At 43.9% G+C, this 17,875-nt stretch overlaps 1 protein-coding gene across 1 annotated transcript in view; it reads left to right on the top strand.

Moving 5' to 3' along the window:
• LOC126267932 (discoidin domain-containing receptor 2-like) overlaps positions 1-17,875 on the top strand; it is a 737,095-nt gene that overhangs the window by 501,846 nt on the left and 217,374 nt on the right. Inside the window, exon 8 of the mRNA XM_049973242.1 lies at positions 12,322-12,556. Coding sequence (XP_049829199.1) covers positions 12,322-12,556 — 235 coding nt within the window. The remainder of the gene's footprint in view (positions 1-12,321; positions 12,557-17,875) is intronic.

Genomic DNA, 17,875 nt, shown 5'->3' with positions numbered 1-17,875 from the left:
TGAACGTTTTCTGGCATTGTAAAATTACTGAAATACAGTATATATTACCCGTAGACTTCTCCTAGTGTCTGAGTGGCTAAAGGTAACTTTTTTAGCAAATATTCATTAACAACAATTACGTGATGCACCAGAAGAAATGTACATTCCCTCCGTATGTATTTGCTGAAATCACGAGCGATTTCTGCTTCGGCACCTTATTCCATTGGCTCTGAAAGCGCCAGATGGCCAACCTCCTCTGTTAGCCAGCGTGGGAAACTACTGCTCGCTCCCTACTCCGCATGTGCAACGCTGATACATTCACTTCACATATGTGAAACAGCAAACTGGAAATAAAGTAAAATGCACTCTTATCTACAAATAAGGCGTACGTTACACCTTCAGATGCAGCTTACCTGCTTTTAGTTTTTCTGTGTACTTCCGGCTAAGTAATCTTCTAAAATTTGGCTGAAGAAACGAATTTATCGTGAAGACTGTAAGCTTGATGAGATACACGGTGGGCAAAATAAAATTGGATCGGAAACACTGAAGTCGGCAACCGAACATACGAGGTGCGACAATAAAGTAATGAGGCTGATTTTCTTCGCAAGATGTGGCATCCTTGCAGGCTTGCATAGGCACAATATCATTGACCTTGGTCTATAAGCTGCTTCTAGTCCAAGCGGCACATCGATGCAACTGCTCAGTCGTGAGCTGTGCTGTAATACGTTAACACATCTTTGTGTCTCTCGTCACGGAGATGGAACCGCATAATGTTGCGCAACGGTGTGCTATTTCTTTTTGCTTTAAACTGGGTCTAAACGCGACGACAACTTATGGTAAGCTTCAGAAGGCTTTTGGAGAGCAGGTTATGTCAAGAGCTTAAGTTTTCGTTGGCACAAAATGTTTAGTGAAGGCAGAACGAATGTTGAAGTCAAAAGTGAAATGCATGCTTGTGTTCTTCTTTGATTCCAAGTGAATTGTTCTTAATGAATGGATGATCCTGGACAAACGGTTAACCAATATTACTACAAAGAAATTTTAGAAAGACTTCGTAAAAGAGTTCTTCGTGTCCGTGTCAACATTGCTGATAGTTGGAATCTACATCACGATAATGCTCCATCCCATAGTGCTCTGTCAGTACAGCAATTATTAACCTCAAAATGAATTTCAGTACCACCACAGCCACCTTATTCACCAGATATCGCTCCGTGAGGTCAAGGGACATCATTTTCAACCAACACAAGATGTCCAATAGGCTGTGACGAGGGTCCTGGAGGATATTACAGAAAATGAGTTCCAGAAATGTTACCATCAATGGCAGAAGCGCTGGGAAAAGTGTGTGCAATCAGAAGGGAGGTACTTTGAAGGAGACATCACTTCATTGTCCACACAACGAGAATTTCGCGCATGTTCGTTTGTCTGTGTTTACGTGCATGAAAGGCTTTCTGGGCCCAGCCTGTATATATGTCATAGAGACGGCTGTAGGCTAGGCCAGAGGTCGACAAACCGTGCGATTCTTTCAGAGCAGTATGCGGTGTGTTAGCACCGGCTTTCACCCTCTCCCTAACCTCCACCCTCGACTACATAAACTCAATACTAACACGTAAGAGGAAAACAACGGCAAGCCATGTCTACTAGCAGCTAACCAAGAACAGTGATGCATGATTCTTTCATCTGCTCCACTGCGCTCGTTTCCCGAGCTTCAGGCTACACTGACTTTTCTAAAATCATCACTAATCACACAGCAGCTCGCTGGACTACTCCGAAAATTTCATTTCCAATAAATCTGGGTGTTAGTTGGTCACTATTTCATTAACTACATGAATTTCTTGGCAGGAAGTCTTTCACTGAGAGGTAGTCCACATAAAACTAGTGTGTCAAGAATGTCTTACTTCACGGGTCTTTCAGTATTCTTTGTTTTGAAACACGAGTTCCATAGCTACATTTCATCATGTATTGAATTCTTAAACAGAAATCTCCATTTCTTTCACTGCGGCTTCGGATTGTCCGGGAAAAATGCGTAAGTTTTGCAACTTTGCGCTGGAATCGACAAAAATCAAAATGGGTTGAAAAAAGTTGAAAAATCATAATATTTCAGGAAATACACATTAGATTAGGACCCCAGAAGGTTGGAACGGCAGGCATTCTAAAATCATTATAGAGAAATCGGTTTTTATAGCAAAAATCTGTATTAGTTCTCGGCAAAACGCACAAGATCAATAAATTCTGAAAGGAGTGTTCTGCACATGCCGCCTCAACACAAATTACATCGACGTCACTTGTGGTTGGATAAAGAACTACATACGGACGACTTTCGAAACCGCTTGAACTTTTGCAATTGTATACAACACCAACTAACAGCCTATGATGATTTTATTTCACACATACTTTTCTCGCCGGTCGCTGTGTCCGAGCGGTACTAGGCGCTTCAGTCTGGAAACGAGCGACCGCTACGGTCGCAGGTTCGAATCCTGCCTCGTGCATGGATGTGTGTGATGTCCTTAGGCTAGTTAGGTTTAAGTAGTTCTAAGTTCTAGGGGAGTGATGACCTCAGATGTTAAGTCTCATAGTGCTCAGAGCCATTTGAACCATACTTTTCTCTGATCACTCAACTTTTACCAGTCGTGGTCAAATGAATCGGCATAATATGCATTATTGATTGCTGGAGAATCCCAAATAATTAAGGCAAGTGGAGTGTCGTTTGTGAAACAATTCACAACAATAATGTGGGCGATGTATTATGTCTTGGAAAATCAACTCTTTTTGCAATAGAAAAGAGGATTGTCATTTAAGTTTTTAAAATAAATGTCGTTTTATCCTCCTGGGATACTAGTTTGATGTGTATTTCGTGAGATATTTTCATTTTTCAACTGTTTAACCAGTTTTGATTTTCGTCGATTACAGCGTCAACTATAAACACAAAGGTTAGGCATTTTTCCGAAGAATCCTAATCTGCAGTAAGAATTGGGGATTCTTCTTTCAGAGCTCAAAGGGGATGGGCAGAGTGGTCGAGACGAACAACTTTTGTTGCAACCTCTTTTTAGTCAGGTATGTAATTTTCCAGACATTTGCAAGAACAGTTTTGAATGCCTCACCCTCTATGTTCTTTCACACTTAAACAGTTTAACATTTTCATTCTTCTGAAATACGTCATTGATCCAAATTTCGGCTTCATTATAAATGCTTTAATTTTGATGTTTTGTCCAGTTTCGGTCACCTCGAGATATATATATATAAAATGAAAATCTTGTTTCTTCCTAAGGCGAAACAAAAATACAGACTAACGAAATCAAAATTACTCTCCTTCATTGTTTCCTTTTCACACCTTTTCCCTACATCGTTGCGAAAACTTCAGTTACAAAAGTACAAAAGGAAGTAACGGAATGTTTAAAGTATCAGTCTTAAATACAAAATAAAAGAAGAAGGCTCAGCAGTCTACACAATAGCCATAATTCGTCGGTTTCCTGTATGCCAAGTTCTTGCATAGTTTGAAAAATTATTTTCATAGTTACGTTTTTTGCAGTTCATGGTGTAATTTGTTAGACTACTAATACACTACTGACCATTAAAATTGCTTCACCACCAAGATGATGTGCTACAGACACGAAATTTAACGGACAGGAGGAGATGCTGTGATATGCAAATAATTATCTTTTCAGAGCATTCACACAAGGTTGGCGCCGGTGGCGACACCTACAACGTGCTGACACGAGGAAAGTTTCCAACTGATTTCTCCCACACAAACAGCAGTAGACCGGCGTTGCCTGGTGAAACGTTGTTGTGATGCCTCGTGTAAGGAGGAGAAATGCGTACCATCACGTTCCCGACTTTGATAAAGGTCGGCTTGTAGCCTATCGCGATTGCGGTTTATCGTATCGCGACATTCTTGCTCGCTTCGGTCGAGATCCAATGTATTTTAACAGAATATTGAATCGGTGTGTTCAGGAGGGTAATACGGAACGCCTTGCTGGATCCCAACGGCCTCGTATCACTAGCAGTCGAGATGACAGGCATCTTATCCGCATGGCTGTAACGGATCGTGCAGCCACGTCTCGATCCCTGCGTCAACAGATGGGGACGTTTGTAAAACAACAACCATCTGCACGAACAGTTCGACGACGTTTGCACCAGCATGGAATATCAGGTCGGAGACCATGGCTGCGGTTACCCTTGACGCTGGATCACATACAGGAGTGCCTGCGATGGTGTACTCAACGACGAACCTGGATGCACGAATGGCAATACGTCATTTTTTCGGATGAATCCTGGTTCTACTTACAGTATCATGATGGTCGCATCCGTGTTTGGCGACATCGCGGTGAACGCACATTGGAAGTGTGTATTCCTCATCGAAATTCTGGCGTTTCACCCGGCGTGATGGTATGGGGTGCCACTGGTTACACGTCTCGGTCACCACTTGTTCGTAATGACGGCACTTTGAACAGTGAACGTTATATTTCAGATGTGTTAGGACCCGTGACTCTACCCTTCATTCAATCCCAGCGAAACCCTACACTTCAGCAGGATAATGCACGACCGAATGTTGCAGGTCCTGTAAGGGCCTTTCTGGATACAGAAAATGTTCGACTCCTGCCCTGACCAGCACATACTCCAGATCTCTCACCAATTGAAAACGTCTGGTCAATGGTGGCCGAGCAACTGGCTCGTCACAATACGCCAGTCACTACTCTTGTTGAACTGTGATATTGTGTTGAAGCTGCTTGGGCAGCTGTACCTGTACACGCCATCCAAGCTCTAGTTGACTCAATGCCCAGGCGTATCAAGGCCGTTACTACGGCCAGATGTGGTAGTTCTGGGTACTCATATCTCAGGATCTATGCACCCAAATTGCGTGAAAATGTAATCACATATCAGTTCTAGTATATTATATTTGTACAATGAATACCCGTTTATCATCTGCATTTCTTCTTGGTGTAGCAATTTTAATGGCCAGTAGTGTATATTCCGTTGCACTCTGTGATTCTGATGTTACCAGATAGTATATGAATGGACCTGACAGCCAGATTACATTGCTGTTTTTGTGTCCGGGGTGTCGCTTTTAATAAGGTGTCTCAACTTCTTGTATCTTGACGGACTGTGTTGCCAGCTTCAGCTGTGATCGAAGTCTCTATTGCGTCCATGCCCAGATACCTCGTGCGTGGTCACCTGTCAGTCGGTGTATGAGTGTTATATTCGTTACAACTGGTCGAATCTGCAAGATGGACAGAACATAGCTCTTTGCACACTGGATTCGTTTCGCTGGCGACTTTTTACCGTGTTTGACAGCTAGACCGGCGCCTCCACATCTACGGACGTGGCGTCGCGCACGCCGTCATCGGAGGAGGAAGTTTCACCGCACAGGAAGCGGAAATGACGTCAGCGCCGGCGGACTCCCCTGAGCACGCGCGCCCGATATTGAAACGCTCCGTGAGGAAACGGCGGGCGGCGGGCGCTCAAATGCCTCAACCTGATATCTCGCAGATGTTCCTCCCGCTGCGAGAAACTTTATCTGTCTCGGGACACAAACTTTTATTATGATGCCTCGAAGCGCGGGCAGGGGGGGGGGGGGGGGACTGGAATGGCGGTATGAATATCAACCGAATACGCTGAGCGGCGAAAACAAGTGGTCGCAGGAGTAAGCAGCCGGTAGCTGCGGCTGCACGCCAGATGTGTGCACGATATTGAGGAGCAGCAGCCGGCGGACACTCAGCGCGTCTGTTTGTGGTGAACCTTTCCCCAAATCTGCTCACATCGGAGCGTTCCTGGCATCGGCAGATTCTACTGTAGATTGTTCAGATCTCATTTGAGCCATAATCTAGCCTCCACTATAGTAAATGTGCACCAATTGAGGTTCTGCATTAAACGATGTTTTTTGATTTATTATTTACGGACCCATGATTTAGAACAGTTTAATATTAAATGAGGAAGCCCACGTTTCAAAGCACCCATGACACAGCGTTGCAACCCAAACAGCGTAGAAAGAACAAGTATTTGGAGGATAATATTGCCGTAATGAGAAAATGTTGCAGAGTCGGTGAAATCACAACATTAGTCAGATTTCTGTACAAAGTCTTCAGCTAATGTGCAACCACACAATTTCAACGTATACTTCAAAAGCAAATTCCATTTGAATATTTCCTACATATTTGTCCTATTGCACCTGCACAACATACCAAATATCTGAAAGCATGAATTAAGTGAAAATAGAAAAGTGAGAAAACACTATAAACGATGGACCAAAAGTCACCACCCCTCATCAGACTGGTTTTGCAAGGGTGTTACATAATGTCGTGAGGCTCCATCATCTTGAAATAAAGGGAATAGATGTCGTCGCAGGTTTTTTGCAGTCCCGGTACGGCATAGGTTGTGAACATTTCCAGGTAGTTCTCTCTGGTTACGGTTCTATCAACATACCAACGTCCAGTTACTTCACGACATGAGACACTGCCCCAAAAAGGCAACACTAGGTTCATTCAACTCACTCTCAAAAACAATTATATGCTTTTCCGTATACCAACAGGTAGAGTTGTGTGTGTTGACACGAACTGATAATTTGAAAGTTGTCCATCACTCCAAATTATCTTAAGAAACAACTTATTACCACCATCTCGCAAAATTGAAGCCTATGATCAGGATCGTTTTCCAATAGCCAGTTTGTGAGACAAGAGACATAATGTTTGAATTTGCCTTACATAAAATTGACCTTGCGGTAGTTCTAGAAATATCCTGTTAGAGAGATAGTCAACGAATAGGGTTTTAAGGCTGTGGATAATCCGTTACTAATGGCCTACGGTTAGACACTTAACGCGCATTCGGGAGGACGACGGTTCAATCCCGCGTCCGGCCATCCTGATTTATGTTTTCTGTGATTTCCCTAAATCATTCCAGGCAAATGCCGGGATGGTTCCTCTGAAAGGGCACGGCCGACTTCCTTCCCCATCCTTCCCTAATCCGATGAGACCGATGACGTCACTGTCTGGTCTCCTTCCCCAAACAACCCAACCCAACCCCTAATGGCCTACATGACCTGTGGCAGTCCGGTGTAGATCCACTTTCCTCAAGACGTTCCCTAAACTGTCGACATCCTTTCTTGCAGGTGAAACAGTACTGAAATTAATATTCCACCCATTTATTATTAGATTTTAACTACCTTTATGGCACATTTTAGAAACAAAAACTCTTTCTTCACTAGAAAAATCTTCGAAACCGGTTATAATCAACAGCGCACAATATCATGTATGTTCGATTTAATAGCAGTGCACTATAGTGTTCATATCTATGACTATCTCAAACAGACAAGGTTGACTTAATGTTTTCAATGGGTTACGATTGGTAGTTACTTCTTGCGCACTCCGTATTTACAAGTTATGATGCTGTAAGCTGTTATCATTTGTAGAATAGAACAGCAAGCATGTGACCAACTTTGGAAGTTAGTATTCATGAATACATAAACTCTAATGTAAACAGACAGCTAAGCCGACAGGCTGCTTTAGTACACCGGGAAATCTGAAACAGTGTATGACTAATTCTTACGGTGAGACCTAAGTTCCTCTCGGCCTAGACAATCTTCAAGTAAGTTACGAAAATGCAGCAGGGGGATATAGTCGACAACCGCCGATATCTGGATAGGACACACCCTGCCATTTTCAAGCTTGCAACAAGTACGCGCTTTGAAAGCGAATCTAAGACCTCGGCTTGCACAGACACTGTAAACAAAGCGATGGCACTAGCGCTTATGACTCGAGTTATGCATTTGAAGAAGAGTGCTTGCATAAAATCCATGTCGTAGTTATTTTGTGCAACGAGTAAACAGCTAGTTCTACAGGGTGAAATGAATCTTCTCTGGCTGAATTTGGAAGGTTTTTCAGGGATATGTTGTGAGTACTCTGGTATAAGAAATGTATGGCCTCCCATCGTTCGCTGGCCTTGTTACCTCGGTTTGTTGCCTTTTTGTCATTGTATCTGTATCACAGCAGTGCAGATGTCGACGACATGTGCTGTACGTCTTGTTTGGAAACAAAGGTCTTCCATTAACCCCACGGTATTTGCTGTTGACAACAGTAATATTCACTTTACTCTTTTTCCTCAAACTGCCTTCGTTGCTGCTACATCGTGCCTTTGGCTTATTTCACCGGCAGTGTTAGTTGCATGTTAAGAGTTTCATTGTGCCGTATGGGTAGCTGTACCTCGTGTATGACTCCACTGACTGCAATGGCAGAGCGGAACAATGGCCCCTGAGGCGACGGCGCTGTGCAGTACTTCTGTCTCTGTCTGTGGGTTGCTGGATTACCATCTGTATCCTGTTTTGTGTTGTACGTTTTGCTAATTGAATATTGCAAGCTTTTTCACTGTAATGTTGGTACTTTTTTACTGAAACAAAGATATGTCGCGTAGCCGAATAAAACATAATTACGTTACTGCTCTGCTTCGAGCCACCAGATACCGCGGGTCCCTTGTACCAAAATATTGAGAAAATATCCCTGAACAACTTCCGAATTCTGTCGGTTGACTTCGGGATAACGCTTTATAGCGTGCTGAGTTATTGGAATTTGCATGACGTGGGCTACGCGTAGACACATACAGTGCGCATTTGGTGAAATACTGTTAAAAGAAAAAAAAAAAAAAACGGAGCTGTAATTTACAGTAGAAAGTGCCGTAACGCCTAGAGGTAGGGATGGAAAAATCCGACAGGTTAAAACCATTACCGGTGTTTTTGTTGTGAATAATCGGTATTTCTTCCTATTTGCTTGGTTCTGTGTTTTTATTTGTTACTAATAATATTGTAAAAGCCTAAATATCAATCAGCCGTAACAACAGTGCCAAAAATTTTTCGTGTTTGAATAAACTGTTTCTAAAAAAAAAAATATTATAGAGAATGCGGAAATGTGAACAGCCTATTTCATTAACAATGCTAGTAGGAAACAACAACAAACACATGACATAAGAAATGGTACAGCATTGCTGAGAGAATAGTCTACGTGTTACCATTTGGATTGCCCTGTTAGATGGTACGATTGCACATGCACTGTCTAAGGTACCTCATGCCGTCTAGAGGGTGATCTTTTCCACCGTGTACAAACTCTAGGGTCTGACCGATGAGAGCATACGGAACATAAGAGCTCTAACGAACTTAGGAAATGCATAGTTCCCATGGTACAGACAATTTATACAATCATACATTGTTAGAGAGACTGCTGTCTAATAGGCGCTGTACCATCCAGCCACAGTTACAGTATATGTTGAAAATGGTTTGCACGTGCCTCGACGCATGCTTGTACGCGCCGTAGTATGTTCTGTCTCACACGTTCACATCGGCGTGGCTGCATCCGAACACTTTCAAAGGTAGCATGAATACGCTGCCCCAGTGTCTCCACATCTGGAATGGGCTCTGCATACACGATACGTTTGAGATGGCTCCGTAACCAGAAATTGCATGGGTTGAGATCCGGTGAATGAGCAGGCCTTGCAACTGGACACCATCGTCAGAGCCATCGACCAGGCAGGACACGACTGAGATGCGTCCTGTCGTTAACGACGAAGTGGGCTGGAGCACCACCATGTAGCAGCCACATAATCCTTCGAATCATCAGTGGAACTTCTTCCAGCACGTGAGCAGAGCAGGAAACGCCGATAGTTTCAGCCAGTAAGGCGATGTGGAAGAAATACTGGTTCCAGAATATGGTCGCCAATTATTCCGACCCACACACTCTGGCTACAGCGATGCTGATGATTCGCTGACACCACACCATGCGGGTTCTGCAAACTACTCCTCAGGTGACTGCTATGAAAGTTGAAAATACCACTGTGCGTAAAGGTTACCTCATCTGTCAGTAGGATGGATGATACAAATCCCGGAAACGTGGTTCCTATGGTGAAGAAACCAGTGACAAATCTTCTCCCGATGTGGAAAGTCGGTCGCTAGTAAGCTCTGCACACGCTGTAAGTGACAAGGATAGTAACAATTGTCACGTACTGGCGGGCTAACTGCCTGCTGCTGACACGGTGGTCGCCTTCCAGAGCTTAATCACATTTTCTTCCAAGTCTGGAGTCCGAACATTCCGGGCATGTCATTCATGATATCGTACTTCCTGAAACGACCCTGTCTCAGACAAACGGCGAAACACTGTTTCAACCATTGAATGCTGTGGTTGTTGTGGGAGGGGATAGGTCTTCTGATACAGTGTTGCTGCCTGTCGCTCATTGCCATTTGATTTTTCTTTAGTAAACACAATGTCGGCATGCTCTCGATTCGAAGACACAATTTTTGTGTACAACGCCGTATCACCTCCACTACAAGGTGAGTAAGCAAGGGAAGTGTATCGAACAGAACATTACCAATTACTATGGCAGGAAGGGGTCGCTATGGGATGTAGTAACCAGAACGGTAACAGCGTCTAGGAGGAAACCGTGCATACTGCAACTGTGGCTGTGTGGTACAGCCGTTTCTGTAGCAAAGTATGAGTGAATAAATGGTCTCTAGGATGTAAACAATGCATTTCCGGATTGAAGTTCATTAGTCATTTTTTGTTCCGTGTTCTCCGTCGAGTCTGTACACGGTGGAGAACATCACCCTTTGTAGGCAGTACCTGACTGTTGTCGTCGGACATCAGTTGTTTTACAGAGCGTCACCTTGCCTCTACTGGAAGCATTTTACGGAGTGTGGTATCAGTGAAGCACAGTTCTCCGTTTGCTTTAAAAAATTAAAAGCGGGAGCAGCCACTTCAAACTGGTGACATAAGAGAAGGCTGAAAACGCAAAACTTAACATTTTATTCATGGTGCAATTTGTATTGCAAAATAGAAAGCAGCTGACCATCCTGTGTCAACGCAATATGCCTTCAACTGCTTTGAGCCTTTGAAAACCGACCGTTCAGTTTCCTCCCTTTATCTCTGATTATTTCTAGTGTCCAAATAGTGGCACGATGGCCGATTACGACATGATTTTTGAGCAGAATTACAAAAACTTTTTGTAGTAGTGAACCACTTTTCGAGAAAACTAGCGAATGGTGAACGGGATTAAGTTTCCTTTTATGTAAGATATTGACGCTATGTAACTTGAAACTAAGGGAGTCAAAATTTCTCAATTTTTGTTCGATGTCTACGTGTTACAGGAAATAATACGAATAAATAACCCAAAATCGGTCGCTCTGAGCGGTTTTAACAGTTCTGTTAAACTGGCTTCGAAAGAAACCTATATGACCTAAAACTGGTTGTTTCTGCGATAACCGTCATCCCTACCATGAGGTGGTCAGCGTTGGAGCGTTTCATCCGAACTGTAAGGTGTGGTAACCTGCTATCGGTTTTGAAGAGGCGCCTAAGCGCGACTGCATCACGTAATCTCCCCCATCGTTCCTAGTTCCATCTATTGCCCACATTAGTCTTTTATGAAGATTAGAGAGTTTTCAAAGGCTCAAAGCAGTTGAAGGCATATTGCGTTGACACAGGATGATCAGCTGCTTTCTATTTTTATTGTAAAGTATGAATAAAATGCTAAGTTTTGCGTTTTCAGCCTTCTCTTATGTCGCAAGTTTACTTAGCTTGTCATGTAGAGTTGGCTCCAGTTGTCCTTGTCTAAGGGTCTGATTCTTGAACCTGAAAATGTCACATATTAGGTCCTCACAGTTGGATTAACGCAAATAAATTTGAAGATTGTTGTTGCAGAATTTTTGTTTTTACGTAACTATATTTTCTCACATTTTAGTATATCATACAGTCTTTTGATTTTTCACATTAACGAAGCCGAAATTACATTATTCGCAAAAAACTTATATAAGTCCCATCACATCAGAGGCATGCTTATGACTATCACACTCTGCGGAAATAACCATATTCCAAAGAGCTTACAGTTTTTCTTAACAAATGAATTTGTCCTAGTTTCTGTTACATTATTATTTTCTATCATCATTTCATAAATGAATCCAGAAATAAACATAGTAACCAGTATAGTATTGCTTAATTAATAATCTAAATTTTAAGTGTTCCAATAGTTAGTAATTTCAAATGTTTCTAAAAAATTAATTTTAACTGTACATTCAGAACTACCACTTACCGATTATAACATATAGACTAAAACATTTTGTAAAGTAATTCATTTTCATAAATTTTAGCTTGGAATATAACATACAGTGTATAAAATTACATGAAAGTTTTCAGAGAAGCAACTGAGATAATACTGACCTGTCCAAAATTCGAAAAATAATACTGGTATCAGCAACTACAGTTGATTAACGAATGCTAGAGGAGGAGGATGTCCCGTTCCAACCTGTAGCGCCGGTGGCGGTTCTCTGTACTGTGCTGTATTGTGCCACAGTTGCGATGTCGGCCGCTCTCTTGCGCTGTGCAGGTGTTTACGGAGGCGTCGGTGTGGCTGAGCCTGGACGGCGTGCACTACCAGTGGGCGACGGCGCCGGTGAGCACGGGGGCGGCGGGGGCGGCGGGGGCGGCGGGGGCGGCGGGGGCGGCCCCCTCGTGCGTCAACGTGAGCCTGCCGCTGCACAGCCGCGTGGCGCGCTTCCTGCGCCTGCAGCTCTTCTTCGCCGCCGCCTGGATTCTCGTCAGCGAAGTGCGAATCGACTCGGGTGAGTGCCTGGCTGCCTGCCTGCAGGCGCAGCCGCAACATCCGTAGTCTGTACTCCGCTTAGGACCACGGCCCGCCAGAAGACGAAACCACGCTGCGACTGGGATGCAGACGTGACGCATTCACGACTGCGCATTCTTGCTGTGGGAAACCGACCCGTGTGTCTAGTGTCCCAGTCAAGACCCAGTTCCACAGGGCTACAATTCTCCATTTTTTTCTTATTCGTGGTGGAATTAATGTCTACCTCGGACGTTGCTGCTCACACACCTGCACCCCGTACAACGTATCGTGATATCTTATCGACATCTCTACGTGACCAACCCTCGGCTCTGATGGGTAAGCTGCTCAAGTCGGAAAGGCAATCTATGTTACTCTGTGACTCACATAAACGATGACTCACCAACTAGACCAACATTTTTTTCAGGAACATATAATAACACAAACATTTTCTTTCGGTTCCGAGTAAGGTAATTGGGAGCTCTTTTCGCTTGACTGTAATACAAAAGACGGAAGTGGAAAACCCTCTCATATTAGCGCACCAGGGAAAATATTAGTTATCGCCTTAAATGAGCACACTGGGCGTTTTAGGACCTGTGTAGACGATATGGCGGCTCATTTAGCTGCCGCCGGCTGGAGTGGCCGTGCGGTTCTAGGCGCTACAGTCTGGAAACGAGCGACCGCTACGGTCGCAGGTTCGAATCCTGCCTCGGGCATGGATGTGTGTGATGTCCTTAAGTTAGTTAGGTTTAATTAGTTCTAAGTTCTAGGCGACTGATGACCTCAGAAGTTAAGCTGCATAGTGCTGAGAGCCATTTAGCTGCCCTACCGCTGGATTTTGTGCAACCCCAATGCTTTCTAATACCACATCAATATTCTCATTCTTTCTCGCTCGCTACTCACAAACAATTAGTCCTACAGAAAAAATGAACAGGACTTTTCCGTAGAAAATTTATTGCAGTTGAATTTTGTGCAGGGATACGCTTTCTCTATAGGCCATAGTTTTCGAGCTATTCAAGAAAAACTTACGAAAATGATCTTCAAACGCGTTTTTCTTGAATAGCTCGTAAACTGTGAACCCCAGAAAAAACACTTCCCATTACAAAATTTAACCACCTAAAATTTCATTTTTTTCTGTAGGAGTAATAGTTTGTACCTAGTGAGCAAGAGAATATGAAAATCTTGAGCGCACTAAGAGGGTTATTCGTAAGTAAGGAACGTTCGGTCTCGAAATGGAAACCACAGTGAAAATCCGATGAAGTTTTGTACAGGTGTGTTGGGCAGTATTTCTAGTATGCCTGCCGATCGCATTACGTCGTTCTTTTCAGTTCTGAGCACACAGGGAGCACATAAAGATACCTAGAACAACAGTGTCTCCTGCCAAGTACGAGGACCTGCTGAGAAATTTCGCCTGAAGCTATGCAGTCAACATTACATAACTGTCATGCGTTTTCTTCTTCAAGACAATTTTCAGCCACGTTCTACAGGGGCAATGATGATGCTGGAACTGTTTGATTACCCACAGTACAGCTGGCTATGAAGACAACATTCTGGCACAGATAACGAGATGTAGGCCAGCGTAGAGGATTGGCGGAAAGCACTATCGGCTGCGTTCTATAACGACGGTATTGGAAAGTTGGTACAACGCTACGACAAACGTCTAAGTCGGATCGGCGATTATGGAGATAAGTAGCTGGAAGTTGTCGCCAACTGTTGCAAATAAAACAGTTTTGATTTTCACTGTGATTTCCATTTCGCGGACTTATCGTTCCTTACTTTCCGAATAGCCCTCGTATCTGAAGGCGGTGTGGGCTGCACAAAACCCAGCTGCAGGGGTAGCAGAATCACCCTGACTAAGGGGCAGTCATAAACATTTCATTCGAGGGCGTATATGTAACCCAGCAGGACTCTGATGCACGTATATAAACAGCAGTATGAAGGCAAGGTGTTAGTGCGGCCTTCAAACGGAAACTCTTTCATCGCCGCTTATAGAGTGGTAGCAGTCAGTAGCGTGACGATGCAACTGTAGCAGACGTATAAGTAAGGCAACGGACAGTAGCTGACTGCACTCGCGTAGCACGGCTCGTTGAGCCGCAGCTTGGCCTCTCTTCGAACTGTGGACCTCCACTAATGGACCAGTGAGGCGTTTAAGCTGCGGCGTGTCACGACCGCACTGGTGGATTTATTGTCTGCTACCGGTGTGATCAGTACACGACCAAATTTTTTTGGCCTTCCTTTTTATGATATCATTTGGGTCTGGGATGAACCAGACCTCCAAAACCCACCCACTAACAAGAGAATGATTCTAAATCCTTCTAGCAAGTAGGCAAATTAGCGAATAACGTACAAACAGGTGAAATTACTGAAGAGACTCCATAGCATTAACAATGCTGATGAAACAAAAGATTATAGCGTAAAACAAGTAAACGTTTACTGAACACTATTAACACGTGTCAATGGTGACCTCACATAGATTGCAGATTCCAATGAAAAACAGTCTAACAGTAACTGATGTTTCTACTGCGTGCAGAGCATCGAATACAAAAACACCTGTTTACTTACCTGCGAGTTAATCCACAAAAATCAACAGCAAACGTTCAGGATCCGGAAGCGCAGTTTCTCACCAATAATTGTGACGTACACTAAACTTTGTTATTATAAATACCTACAGCAAAAATGTGTGCGAGGTCTCGAAAGAAAGTCAAAGTTCGTAAAATCGTGCAAAATAAGTTGCCGAAAATAGTCAAATAATGTAAGTCCGGTGAAAAGCTGAAGTATGTCCTCGACGGCGAGTGTTCAACAGAGACAAGGGTATCATCATGAGTGGCCCAGGGAGATGTGACAGGTCCAGTGTTGTTCTCTACGGACATAAATAATTTGGAGGACGGGGTGTGCTGCAGTTTGCGGTTGTTTGCTGATGATGCTGTGGTGCACGGTAATGTGTCGAAGTTGAGTGACTGTAGAAAGATGGAAGATGACGTAAACAAAATTTCTAGTTGGTGTGATGAAAGGGAGCTAGCTCTGAATGTAGGAAAATGTAAGTTAATGCGAATGAGTAGGGCAAACAACCTGTAATGTTAGGATACAGCCGGCCGGTGTGGCCTAGCGGTTCTAGGCACTTCAGTCTGGAACCGCGCGACCGCTACGGTCGCAGGTTCGAATCCTGCCTCTGGCATGGATGTGTGTGATGTCCTTAGGTTGGTTAGGTATAAGTAGTTCTAAGTTCTAGGGGACTGATAACCTCAGATGTTATGTCCCATAGTGCTCAGAGCCATTTTTTGTTAGGATACAGCGTTAGTAGCGTAGTGCTTGATACAGTAATATCTGGGCGTAACGTTGCAAAGCGATACGAATTGGAACGAGCATGTGAGAACTGTGGTAGGGAAGGAAATGTAATATTTCTTGGGAGAGTTTTAGTAAACTGGAGGCCACATATGGGACGCTGCTGAGACCTTTAGTCCTCCATTGTTGGAGACGCGTACCAGGTCGGATTCAAACTGTTCCCGAGGCGGACTGCTAAATTCGTTAGCTGTAGGTTCGAACAACACGTAAGTGTTACGGAGATGTTTCGGGAACTCAAACGGGAAGCCCTGGAGAGAAGACGACGTTCTTTTCGAATAACATTACTGAGAAAATTTAGAAAACCTGCATTTGAAGCTCATTACCGAATTATTCTATTGCTCCCAACAAATATTGCCCGTAAGACCACGAAGAGAAATTAGGACTCATACGGAAGCATAAAGACAGTCGTTTTTCCCTCGCTTTGTTTTGGGGTGAAACAGATAAGGAAGTGACTATTAGTGTTACGGCGTACCCTCCGTTACGTACCATACTGCGGCTTGCAGAATATTTATGAAGGTGTAGAGTCTGTTGTACTAACTCCAGTCTTACAAGATGACATCAGCTCTGTTCACAGGTATTTACGGGTGATTTCCTGATTACACAAATACTCAAGCGTCCTTTCACATCTAAAATTGGTCACTAAGTTATCCGATTTTAGCTCTATAGAAAATATCTGGGCGTATTTGGAACTGTCAGTTCATTATCAGGGCTAGAGATTGTGTTACAACGTATTAGTGTGTTCCCTCTTGTAGGTAACTGTTCTTTTTGTCCGGTTTACTTATTTTCAGTGAGGATCCCCTTTGTCGCACTACCAACTAGCTGGTATTTGGCTGGAAAGAACAGAGCTTCACAATTCGTCGCATCTAAAACATCGCATCCTGAATACACCACCATGGGATGGCGAATTAACAAAAATTCTATAATCTCAAGAAACGCAAGCGGTGCTTCTCATTTATTGCTACGAAAAGCTCAGGAAGGCGTCAGAAATCGCCTCTCTCTATCGACCATGAAGAAAGCATGCTTCGCCCGTAATGAAGACGATGTGCACAGATGCGGACAGCGCTGCTGATCGTCGATATGAAGATAGCCTGGCGGCAGGTCAAACAACGTGGAAAGGTAGTTTACGGTTGACAGTGCAGGCAGTAGACTCCTGTCGTAGAAAAGGAGTCCAGAAGTGAATTCGTACTGCTGAGAGCTGCTGCTCATTGCTGTAGAGGCTGTAGCGCCATGAAAGCAGGGATCGTGCTACTCATTGCTGGCAGCAGCGAGACAAATTATGGATTCTGATTGCTTGTACGATGCGAACTGCTAGGATCGTATTTCTGCCTCTGGCACCGCCCTGTTGCTGAACAAGCTACGCATTAGGCTGATAACTGACACGATTTATGCTGTTTCACCAGGACTGTATCTCAGTACGTCGTTTGCTTATCGATCCGATGTCGATTCGGGTAGCAATCAAGCGTTTTCCAACAGATCAGTAATTTTATGAGGGACATTCGTTAAGTTTTCAATGTCACCTGGAAAGAAAGTTGCTTTGCGTGCGTGTGAATTCCTAAGGGACCTCGCTGCTGAGGTCATCGGTCCCTAACGCTAAGAGCAACACACACACACCGATAGCCGAGGGAGGACTCAAATCTCCGGCGGAAGCGGCCGCGCAATCCGTGCATGGCGCCTCAAACCGCGGGCCACTTATCTACATCTACGTGGTTACTCTGCTATTCACAATAAAGTACCTGGCAGAGGGTTTAATGAACCATCTTCATCCTGCCTCTCTACCGTTCCACACTCGAACGGCACGCGGGAAAAACGAGCTCTAAAATTTTTCTGTGGGACCCTGATATCTCTTATTTTATCGTGATGATCATTTCTCCCTCTGTAGGTGGGTGCCAACAGAATTTTTTCGCAATCGGAGGAGAAAACTGGTGATTGAAATTTCATGGGAAGATCCCGTCGGAACGAGAATCGCCTTTGTTTTAATGAT

Source organism: Schistocerca gregaria, chromosome 4 (assembly GCF_023897955.1).
Source record: "Schistocerca gregaria isolate iqSchGreg1 chromosome 4, iqSchGreg1.2, whole genome shotgun sequence".
NCBI lineage: Eukaryota > Metazoa > Arthropoda > Insecta > Orthoptera > Acrididae > Schistocerca > Schistocerca gregaria.
This window is presented reverse-complemented; position numbering and strand designations above follow the sequence as displayed.